Consider the following 12,046-nt stretch of genomic DNA (forward strand, 5'->3'; position numbering starts at 1 on the left):
TTTAAGAGGAAAAACTGGTGAGAATTGGTCGACCAAGTTCAAAGGCATAGTGGAGCAATGGGACATGCAACTGGCCTGGGTCATGACTAATGATCCGCAGATTGGTTTGTTAAGTTCTAACTCTGAATATATGCGGTGGTACATTACTTACACCAGACGATGGATGACCAGGGATGCAGCTGTATTTGCATTACTTGTAAGTAATATGAATGAAAGAGCACATTATGAAATTGTGTTTTGATTTCTTATTTGTTAACGAAATCTATTGTGTCATTGCAGGGAGATGCTCATGAAAGAGCATATTACTTGTGTAATGATGGTAAAGACTCATTTTCATTTGAGGAGATGAACGAGTTGTGTGAGACTATGCTATCACTACAGAATGAGCAGGAGCGTATATTAGAGCCTGCTACTTCGTTTGACACCCTATTCAAAGTGAAAATCCAACTGATCCGAACATTGACATTGGTCAACCTGCAGAACGTAAGGAAGGAAAAGGTTTGCAACGCCGGCGAACAGAAGTAAAGGTAATAATTACTAATATTTCTTTTTACCATATTACATGTTGTACTTATGTTCTTACATGTTTAGATGGGACAATTTACAGGCGACAGTGTGGTCACTTCCCCCTTTGTCAGAACGCAGAGACGACATCTATTATGTCCCACCACAGTTTTCCTTCCACCCTTCTCAAGTCACTCAAACATCTTATTTTCACTCATCATAGTACACTTCACAACCTCCTGCATCTCCATTTAGCGGTGGTCAATATTATGTCCTCGAGGGTAACCTTTACATGCACCTCCTCCATATGAGTCATCATTCTTTACACCTGATGCACCGGCTATAGGAGGTCATTAGAGTGGGCAGGGATGGAAAACATCATCAGTCCAAGTAGGTGTGGATCATAGCATTGATCTTAATGCATAATTTATTGTTGTTGCTGATGCGGAGGTACAAGATGTGCGTCACAACCCTTATCGTGAAGCACGAGATCGTCGTCGACAGTGCATACTCACACCTCGTGAGGTAGGGCATCTGGACCAATCCTTAGATTCAAATTGATGTCTTGTTATTTATCTATTTATATTTCTTTATGTTGCACTTTTTATTAATATTACTTGTCGACGAACTCTATCTATAATCGATGTTGCTATATTACCTAAAACAGTGTTATTTAAAATATTAACAAAGAAATATGCGTTACACCCTCAATAACATTAACAATGGTTACGTTAATACAAAAATAACATTATCAACAATCTAAGTTAATACTTCAATAACATTAACAACAAGGTACGTTAATAAAACGTTAATACTTTAATAACATTAACAACAATTTGTCGTGGAACGCAACAAACTCCTACATCTGGTGATGATTAGGAGATGTTGAGGACAATGACGTTGGTTGTGACCAGGTTATTGACACAACCTACATCTTTTTCGTGATTGTAACTCGACCCGATCCATTTCATTTCTAATTCGAGTAGCTTTTGGTCTTCTTTTACCTTGTGCTCTTTTTATATCTGGTACTAACTTCCACTCATTATTTTGTAAAATATTATTTTAATTACCAAGAGGCCACCATTGAGATGAATATGCATTCACAACATACTGTAAAGTATAAATAGGATCCACAAATTGCCAAAAGTCTATACTCATATGAGCACAAACAACTATGACATGTGAGCATGGATATCGGAATGCCCTAAATTTCCTGGATTCACAATAATGTGTAGATAATATGACTGTTCACTTATGACCACCACTTTGTGTCACTAGATTAAAAGCCTCAACCTTAAACCTTGTTCTTTGTGTGTCATACTGCCGAACTTGATGTAAAGATGCTTCTTATTGATTTTTTTTTCCATAGCTTCCATTGATTTCTAACAGTATCTTCCTCCATTATTTACCTCATTCAATGCGATTTCAGCATGTTTCACAAAATATTCTACCAATCGTGCATACGTAGTTTTCACCAAGGCAGTAATAGGGAGGTTTCTTGCCCCTTTCAAAACTTTATTTACGGACTCACACAAATGAGTAGTCACGTGTTCATAACAACGTCCTTCATCATCATAAGTCAAGCTTCACTTTTCCTTTGATATATTATCTATCCAAGTCTGAATTTTAGGTGATTATGATCGAAACCTATTAAGCTTTGATTCAAATATTTGTTTCGATGGTGTATATCTTGCATTTAACAGAAAAAGGTAAAATGTAAAGGTTAAATATTCAAAATACATTAAAACATAAATGAATCAAATGTTTAAATACATACCTAACTGAATTAGCTTTTTCTTCAATATGGTATTTTTGAATCGTCGATTAAAATTGCTTGCAATGTGAAGAATGCAATAAACATGATAAACATATGTGGGTTAAAGACTACACCTTTTATACTTTGATGTTGATCTGAGATCAAACAAAGTCCTACCTTATTTGTCACATTTATACGAATCATGGCTAAGAACTATTCTCATGCAGATAAAGTTTCTCCTTCCACAATGGCAAACACAATGGAAAGCACACAGTTGTTTCCATCTTGAGTTGTAGCAATTAGCAAAGTTTGTCGGTACTTACCGTACAAAAATGTTCCATCAACCTGTATTATAGACTTACAAAAGTTGAAAGTTTCATGACATTGCTTGAACGACCAATACAACCGATGAAAAACTTGATATCTATTATCCACGATGTGACTTTCAACATAATCATTTGTTTCAATTTTGTATACAGATCCAGGAGTATGTAATTGCATGTACTCTAACCACCTTGGCAATGCAACATAAAATTCGTCCCAATCACCAAATACATTAACTATTGCTTTTTGTTTTGCTTTCCATGCCTTCTTGTACGAAATTGAATATCCAAATTGACCACTAATTCTCTCTTGAAGTAACGAAATAGGCACTGATGGTTTTTCTTTCACCATACCTACATGTACGATAATAATAAAGGAGTTTTTCAATTTGTTGAAATGTAATAGGATGAAAATTAGTATTTTTTTTCTATTTCAAAATATTAAAATTTAATATAAGATTTGACATACCAAGAATGCATGAGCAAATACATTTGGAATCCAACTTTTGGTGCTCTTGAGAGATTGAAGGATGTACACACGTACGGGCACCACCCCACTTTATAATTTTCCACTTGTCTGCATTTTTTGGCAACGATGCTCGAACTCTCCAAGGACATCCACTATTGTGATTGACACACTTCACAACATATGTTGTTGCTTTTGACTCCACCACAAAAAAAAGTTTGATGTTTCCTCATGGTATAATGTTTTATAGCCATTATTATATCTTCTTTAGTGTTGAATAGTTGTCCAACATATAATGCATCTCCTTCCTTCCATGATTGCACGTCATTCATACCAAGAAAATCTAATTCTTGATCAGGGTGTTCCTAATTAATATGACTGTAATGTGAGGTTATATTCCAAGAGGGCAATGTAGTTTCTACATTACAACAATTCATTCGTCAAATTTATACACTCATTAACAATTTATATATTACTACATATGTAAGTTATGAAAATCTATCTTTTAAATCACTATCTAAAATCATATCTCTATGTTGTTGTTGCTTTGAGCTAACTCTTACAATACCCTCCATATTGATCATTGAATCACAATCATCATCTGTCTTAGTGTCAAAAAAATTATTTAATAAAATATCTTCTTCATCTTCATATTCATCTGTAAATCGTACATTGTAAACTTATATTATTAATAGTATTTGCAGCATCAATTTTAAAAATTTTAAATTATCAACTTCATATTACCTTCTGTTGTTGCATAATCATCATTATCATCACTTCCATGATTGAGTGAGAGTGATAAATTCACTTCTACCGGACGTGCCACAACAAAATATGTTTCACCGACCGCAACATCCACATATATCTCAACTACATTCCTATGATGTGGTTGTTGACACGCACTTATCATGCAATCTATGTCTTCATCGTCACATACATCCAGAGTTGTATGATATTAACCATTTGTCCTAACTAAAATTCGTGAAATTAATCTAGAAATTAAGCGACAACTAGACAATTTCAATTTTGTGTGGATCTTCCTTTTAAACATCTCAAGTGTGATCTCTCTTCTATTTTAATCATCTTTTTCTTCCCTTAAAAAATTATACCCTCATTCCCTTCATATATTCTACCATTTGAATATAATATAACAACAATTTCATTCATCCTGCATTAAAAATAAGCCAAGCTTATTTAAAAATTATTTTATAATATAATAAAATTATATTTAAAAATTCATTTGTAATTACAAATATTTAAATATTTATTTTTTTAACATTATATTTTATCTGTTTTATTTTCAAACATAAAAAAAAATTAAATTACAACATTAACACTTAAAATATTATCTAAATATAAAATAAATATTATTATTCAAAATATAAATTTTTAATAGCCAATAAAAAAATTATATATTTATAATGCTTAAAATCTAACCTTATTACTCTGGTTGCTATTTCTTCTCCAGCTCCATTTGATTCCCACCTCCACAGTTATTGTGTGAAGGTTTAGTTGGACGACATTGGAGTCGTCTTTGTTGTGGACGCCACTAAAATCGTCCCAAAATGGACGACACAAGTTCCTGAAGTAACATGTATCGACATTTCATGAGCATCGGCTACTAATAGGACGACACTCTCACAGTTGGCCACGTTATCACATGTGTCGTCCCTGTTCCAGAAGATTTTGCTGCCACGTCACCCGTCCACCCCAAACCAAAAATTTGTTTGCATGCAACTCTATTTTGATAATTTATTTTCAGAATAACCCCAAAAGGGCAAAAAAACCTCCAACATTTATGGTGCAAAATCAAAGATACCAAACATTTGAGAAAAAGTTTGTTGTTTGCAATGAGTAAAAGGAAAGAACAAAATAGGAAGGTGATGGTCACCGTTGGGTTTTCGTTGGACGTCTAGCAAGGTGGGGTGATATATATGGAAATAAAAGGGAGATGTGATTTGGGAGATGTGTCAGTTGAGTCATTAGAACTCCATAGTGAAGCTTGATTAATGAAGGCCATGGCTTCACAACGGAGGTAAAGTGAAGATTACTATTTAGAGCTTATTTTTTATCACTTCTCCTGTTTCCTCTTTTTTTTTAATGTGCATTAAGTGCCTTACACATTGCATTGTATTTTACATTATGGGACTTTAAAATTTTGTGTTTGACATGCATTATGTTTTCATATTTTCAATCTATGTTAAAAAATGGTAAGAATATTCGAAACAAAATCCAAGCAATCTCAAACATTAACAAAAAAAAAAAATTAAACTCAATTTATACAACTCATAATAATAAACGAAAGAAATTACTTAATTTTTGTGTTTGATTCTTCCTTTCAAATTTTTCCTAGCCTTGCTTTCCCTATCTAAACTTTTTTCTTCTTTGATTATTAGTTCTTGTTGATTTTTTCCTTCTTTCAAAAATTCGTTATTTTTTTCTGTTCTATCTCTTAATTTTCTTTGGTACTCCCTCTCTCTCTCTCTTTTTCCTTTTCAACCAACCTCCCCCTAATGCACTTGCTCCCCTTTTTATATCTCTCTTACTTTACGCTTGGTTGCTTCTTTTTCTGATTCTTGCAATTTTATTTTTGATAGAATTTTTGCAAGTGACAGGAGCCATTTTTACAGGCAGCAAGAGCAGGTTGCTTGTTCCTCATTTCACGAAATCTCCTTTTCTTTTTTACATTATTTAATTAAAATAAAGAAAAAAATGTGTACTCAGTACAAATTAAAAAACAGTTTATACCCAAGTGTTAAAATAGCATTGTTGAAGTTGTAAATGTTTGAAGGAGGAAACTCCTTGTTAAGGAAACACCCCAAGTTTGGTGCAGAGACTAGATTATTTTCATGGTTGAATAGGAGTTCAATGTGTTTATTTCTTCAACTTAATAAAAGCATACGGTGCCACAGTGGGCATAGGGGATATAAATTGTATTAAACCTTTTGTTATAGAACAATAAACATAATACAACATTTTTTATCATTGTTCATTAAAACAAGAAATGAAATCAGAAAACGTTTCTCAAAACAAACTGGCCCATATTTCTCGATCCTGCATCGAACTCTTAGACGATGTTGTGAATCAGTTAATAGATCTTCAGACCTTATCTTGTTATCGAATGGAAGATGGCTAAAACACTGCCTATAACTTAGATCTGCGGCAAAGCAACGTGTCCAATTTTAAAACACTAAATGTAAACAAATTATATAAACTGATTCTATTAATCTTTAGAATCACATCTGAAAATTGTTAACTTTCGAATGATCATGTATATATTTATGAACACAAAGCAAACATGCATGTAATGGTAGCAAAAGTTCACAAATTAAAATAACATAAAAGTAACTAACAATTTGAACAAGGGTCGAGGACTTGCTACCTTGAAGTTGCAGTATTTACTTCATCATCACGCAGATGTTACTGAACTGAATTCAGCTTCTTTTCATACAGTTTGGCACGTCGAAGGGCATCTAAGGCTTCAGCTTGTTTTCCGGCACGTTTCAAACTAACTGCCTTCAATTTTTCTTCTTTGATTCTTTCTTCTAGCTGAATTTTCTCTTGGTTAGGGTTTTCAACTTTAGCACTGGATTTCACAGTCTCTTGTCTTTCTGTGCCTTTTGATACAGCACTTACATCTTCAAGTCCAACAGCTTTCAGTGCAGATAAGAGTTGAGGATCGAGAAAATCCTCAACAGTCACATCATCTACGGCATCTAACTTAGAATCATGATTAGCCAGCTCCTCCAACTGGGTTTCAATTGCCTTTGCTCGTTCAAACTCGGCTTCTGCTTCCTCTATCCGTCCATCCCTCCGTAGCTTTAGGGCCTGACGTTTGTGCCCCAGAGACTCCTGTTGCAATTTGAAACGATCGCGACTAGACAATGGTTTTGCACCAACATTTGGTGATTCTTGTTTCTTTTGCACAACATTTGATGCATGGGAAACATTGTTGGTAGGGGCAGGGTCTGGCTGCATACTTCCATCTTTCAAGTCCTTCTCCAACAGCTTCGCTCGTCGGAGTTCCTCCTTGGCTTCTGCTAGTTTCCCTTCTCTTTTCAAAGTAACTGCCTTCCTTTTGTGAGCCAAAATTTCTTGACGCAAGGAAAGGTGGCTCTGAGAAGCATAATTCTGAACAGCATTTGACTCGCTTATGTTTGACTTTTCAATTGTATCAGTCGCTGCTCTTCTCTTTTGAGTTGTATCTTCGCTGAAATTGACTGAAGGGTCCAAATGAAGAGCAGGACGAGCTAGAGATGAATTAGCCGAACCAAGTTTTTCTTCCTTTTGTTTTTGAGTCAATATTTCAGAACTGTTACAACCATCACCAGTTAGTAAATCTAGCGTGTGCATGTAGTGGCCACCTGAGGAGCTGTAACCCGTGGTCTTTTCAGCTTTTAGCTTTTTTGAAAGATGTTCACTTGAATCACTCACCTCAGCAGATAATGTATGTTTATCATCTGCAGATTGAGAGGTTGCACGCATTAAATTATCTGACTTCCTTAAGAAAGGAATATTTGTGTCGTTCATTCTTTCTAAATCAAATGTTGTTACGGTACTATTCTTACTTGACCCAACCACAGATGAGACTGAAGCATTATCAACTTCAATAGCAACACCCAAACTTCCATGCCTTTCCTGGAAGTCACAGGATTCAGACAGAACAGATTGTTCATCCTTGGAAACATTTAGTGGTGTGTCCTTTTTCTGGCTTCCAAAATCTTCTATATGGGCTTCCAAAATCTTGGCCTTTCTTAAAATTTCCTCAGCCTCTTCTCCTTCTCCCTTGCGCCTACAAGCAAGTGCCTTCCTTTTCAATGCTAAAAGTTCTCTTTGAATCTCTCCCTTACTCCTTGAAGCTGTAGCAGGAATGACTAGAGAGGAATCATGTACAGATAGGTCCATAGTATGTGTAAACCTATTAGTAGCTTCCCTAACTGGCGCTTCTTTTATGGTCACAGGTTCAGATTCATCATCCTTCCACCCTAGACTAGTCAGCATTGAATTCAATGCTGGGTCATGCATATCCTCTTCTGAAACAACCACGTCCTTTTCTTCATCAACTGGAGGATTGATGAGTTTGTCTTTCATCATAGGAGCCACAACCTGTGCTGTATTCTTTGCAGCTTCCATCTCTGTAATCTGGGTTTCCAATGCTTTGGCCATTTTAAGAATGTCATCTGCATCCTCGGCTTTCCCTTCACGCCTGAGAGCAAGGGCCTTTCTCTTTAAACCCAAGAGTTCCCTCTGAATTTCAACTTTACTTTTTCTTGGAGCTTCAACCAAGATATTTGTAGATTGTTTAGTTGGAGGAGTACCATTGACTGGAACAAAATGCTTATCATCTTCCCTCAAAGATTTGCTAGCAGAATTAGCAAGTTCATTATTTTCATCATTCCAACCCAAGTCCCTAAGGAGTGAAAGATATGTTGGATCAGACATATCTTGATCCGTTACATCATTATCACTTCCATCCTCAAGTGGTAGATTGCTATTGATATCAGTATGCTTGAGTGCTGTATGTGCGACATTATCAGTGGTATTCATCCGAGATGTTTTAGGATTTGAAGCCTTATCCATTTCCATCAGCTGACGTTCAAGAGCTTCACCCTTCCGCATTTCTTCTTCTGCTGCATTAATTTTCCCTTCTCTTCTCAATGTGAGAGCCTTCTTTTTCAAACTCAAAAGCTCTCTTTGAATCGTCAATCTGCTTTTAGGTGCCACTGTGGAAGCAACATTTTTAGTGGCATTAATGTTTCCCATATTTCTCTCATCCAATTGAATGGAGTTGGATCCATCACTAGCAATTTCAGAATTCAAACTTTTCCTTACAGCAGTTGATTTTTTTGAGATGGTATTATCGTCTTCAGGCCCAGAGCTGTTTAAGTGCCTTTCCAATAATTTTGCCTTTTTCAATAATGACATTGCTTCTTCAGTATTACCTGCCCGCTTTTGATTAAGAGCCTCTCTTTTAAGAGACTGAATTTCACCAACTAATGTTTCATTGTCAAAGGTTTGAGACATGGAAGATGTATTTTGAGGTTCAGTCCAACCTAATGATTCCAAAGCAACAGCTAATTCAGGGTCCATCATATCCTCATCTGTCACTTCAAAATTACCATCAAGATCATCAGAAATGGCCAATAGACGATTAAAATCAAAACCATTCTCATGATCATACACATTTGAAATTTCTTTATCATCATCCATGCCACGAATTAATGCTGATAGCTCATCATCAGAATCTTCAGCTTCAGCAAGGAGTTCCTGTTCTTCCAGTTCCTTTTCTAAAATTTTAGCTCTTTTCAGTTCCTCTTTGGCTTCTGCAAGTTTACCCTCACGCTTCAACATTAGAGCATTTTTTTTCAGAGCAACAACTTGGGTCTTGTCAATTCTACTTCCCTTTTTTTCACCTGTTTTTGCAAAGAGTTCTCCAATTATTGATGAGAGTTCACCCTCCAAACTCAAGTTTACTGACTTTCTATCTTCATTATTTAGATCCATATCAGACCATCCCAGCTCTCTAAGTTCAGAAGTAATATCATGCTTTTCTTTATCCTCATGAGGAAGTGACTTTGTTTTCCTGTCAGACTCCACAGGAATACCTCTATTGTGCATGTCTGACGAGTTTCCAGATGGCAAAGACTTCTTACGAGACTTCCTTAATTGAACTTCCAAAGCATCAGCCTGCCTCTCAAGCTCCTTCCCTCTTTTAAAAGCTCTCAATGCCTCCTCAGATTTCCCATCTCCTTTCAGAATTTTATACTTCTTTTTTTCCTCCAAAGCTTGCTGACGTAACTCATCAGGAGTGGTGGATCCCAAATCAATACCCAAAATATTGGGCTTTTCATTTGAGAGAATTTTTTGTATGTCTCCTCCATCATCAAAACTGGAAGTACTTGAAGAAGATGCCATGCCACCTGATCTCTGTCGGCTTGGAACTTTGTCACTAGTTGACTGCTTTCCTGATGAAAAGAGTTCCTCTTTATTTTGACCAAGAATCTGGCTCAAAACCTCATCTTCATCTTTAGGTGTTGATTTCAAGCTCCCTGAAGAAATTGAAACAAATATTCAAGAGAATGGAACTGTGTAGTAATAAAGAGAGTAAAATAAAGGAGTGCTATTCTAACATAAAATTGCACAGCTTGAAAGCCACGGGGGAAAGCATACCTCTCCCAGTTCTGCGTCCATGTCGCATCTCAAACCGTGCTGCCTCTTCTAGCTTCTTACAAGGCTCACAAATACGCACAGGTGAACCACCTTGTCCACGTAAAACCATTTTTTGTTGGGTACAACTGTTGCAAAACAAGCCCCCACACCTTCTACAGTGATGCTGAAACATAAAAGAAAATTGTCAAAATTTAAATTTTGGACAAAAAATCCAGTTTGAGTTCAATCAGATACGAATAAGCAAACATAGAAGATCATCTTCCAGTACTCAGCATCTCATTTTCCACTCAAAATTATGGAAATTAACAAGCATAACCAAGTACAAGTTTGATAAAAGACTACAACTGGATAACATACACATATAGTGAGTCATCCAATCTTAGGAAGTTACAGATGCACTGCACAATTAAACGAGAACCAACGCGCTGCCACATGATTTGACAACTTTACATGAATGAATAGCAGGCAAAAACATACATATATGCTCCTACGAGGAAAATGAGCAACAAATGAACTACCCTTAAACAAAGCTTTACAGAGCAAAAAGCCCAAGTAATATTTAGCAACAATCTATTCATCATTATACACAATATATCTCATAATCAACGCAATTACATACAATTAACTAATCTGATTAAACCAATCAACTACCATAACATGATTATCCCAAACAGACCCGCCACATACTGAACTGACTTTTAACCACTCTTCATCCAGAAAATAAATAAAATTGCAAAATTCATATGAAATTAATTATCCATGCCACACTAAAAAAAAATCATAAATACACACAAACTTCAAAATAGGGAAGCCAAAAACTAACTAGCAAAATGACATCAAACACAAAGTTTTTACCGTGCACGAATATTAAAAGAGAAAGGTTAACGACTTAAAGTTTTTTTGAAATACCCACATCAAACCTAACATTCTGGAGAGAATATAAATCATGGATTTTCTCTCAAATTGCAAAAGGTTTTTATATTTACCTTGCGATTGATGAAGGTGAACTGAGCGGAACATCCCTGGCAGTGTGAGGCATCGACCACCCAATTATTCTCTCTCAACGAAGGCTTCGGTGGCAACCCGATCTTCTCCAACATGTTGCTCCTTTTCGTCCTCTTTTTAAGATCAAAATACCCACAAATCAAAAAAAGCTACAAAAATCGTGTTTTTCACAGTGAGACTCTGAGGAATTACTTAGGATTACCGAAGAAGAAAAGCAATGATGGTCGTTGGTTATGGTGATGATGACGATGATCACAAAACCAGTTCACGACGCCGTTTCCGTTGGCCCATAACGTGTCAATTGTCTGGGGATATATACACCCCCCCCCCCCTCCCTTAGTAATATTAAATATATTAATATTTACATATTGCTTTAACAATTATATTTAATTTCTTTTCATTTAATAAAATGACTTCAATAACAGAAATAGTTGTAATTTACTCTTTTTTTTTCTTTATTATCGTAAGAAAAAATTAATTAAATTCATTTAAGTAAAACCTTTTTACATAGAAAATAATGTTAATCATAGTTGTAAAAAAATCTTATAAAAAAGACTAATAGATAATCTTTTTAGAAGGCTCTATAAAAAAAAAAAAAAGGACAGTATATAGAGCAATACAAGTATCTCGCTTTAGCTTTACTTTTGAATAATAAAAAGTTTTTATTATTCAAAATATTTTCTTAAAGAAATTTGTTGTTGTTGTTTATTTTTTTCAATAGGAAGAAGATTGTGGTTGGATGAACCCAAAATGATCAGGCCTCAAGTAAGAGGCTAAAGTTTATAGATTTTTGTTTTGAGCCAAACAATTCTTTTGGGTGTA

General features: G+C 35.3%; 1 protein-coding gene across 6 annotated transcripts; it reads right to left on the reverse strand.

Annotated features, from left to right (window-relative positions):
• Window positions 1–5,500: 5,500 nt before the first annotated feature.
• LOC113857950 lies at window positions 5,501–11,552 on the reverse strand. Of its 6 annotated transcripts, XM_027490295.1 has the most exons (5): window positions 11,427–11,542; window positions 11,206–11,337; window positions 10,220–10,382; window positions 6,432–10,098; window positions 5,943–6,206 (listed from the first exon to the last, which is right to left on the reverse strand). In XM_027490295.1, the coding sequence occupies exons 2-4, from the start codon at window positions 11,317–11,319 to the stop codon at window positions 6,470–6,472; spliced, it is 3,906 nt and encodes a 1,301-aa protein (XP_027346096.1). In that variant the 5' UTR covers window positions 11,320–11,337; window positions 11,427–11,542; the 3' UTR covers window positions 5,943–6,206; window positions 6,432–6,469. The 6 variants fall into 6 exon arrangements, with proteins under 6 accessions (XP_027346097.1, XP_027346095.1, XP_027346098.1 ...); XM_027490296.1 differs by having other exon boundaries at window positions 5,501–10,098; window positions 11,417–11,547; XM_027490294.1 differs by having other exon boundaries at window positions 5,501–10,098.
• Window positions 11,553–12,046: the final 494 nt, after the last annotated feature.

Source organism: Abrus precatorius, unplaced genomic scaffold (genome assembly GCF_003935025.1).
Source record: "Abrus precatorius isolate BTA unplaced genomic scaffold, Abrus_2018 Scaffold2, whole genome shotgun sequence".
NCBI classification, from domain to species: domain Eukaryota; kingdom Viridiplantae; phylum Streptophyta; class Magnoliopsida; order Fabales; family Fabaceae; genus Abrus; species Abrus precatorius.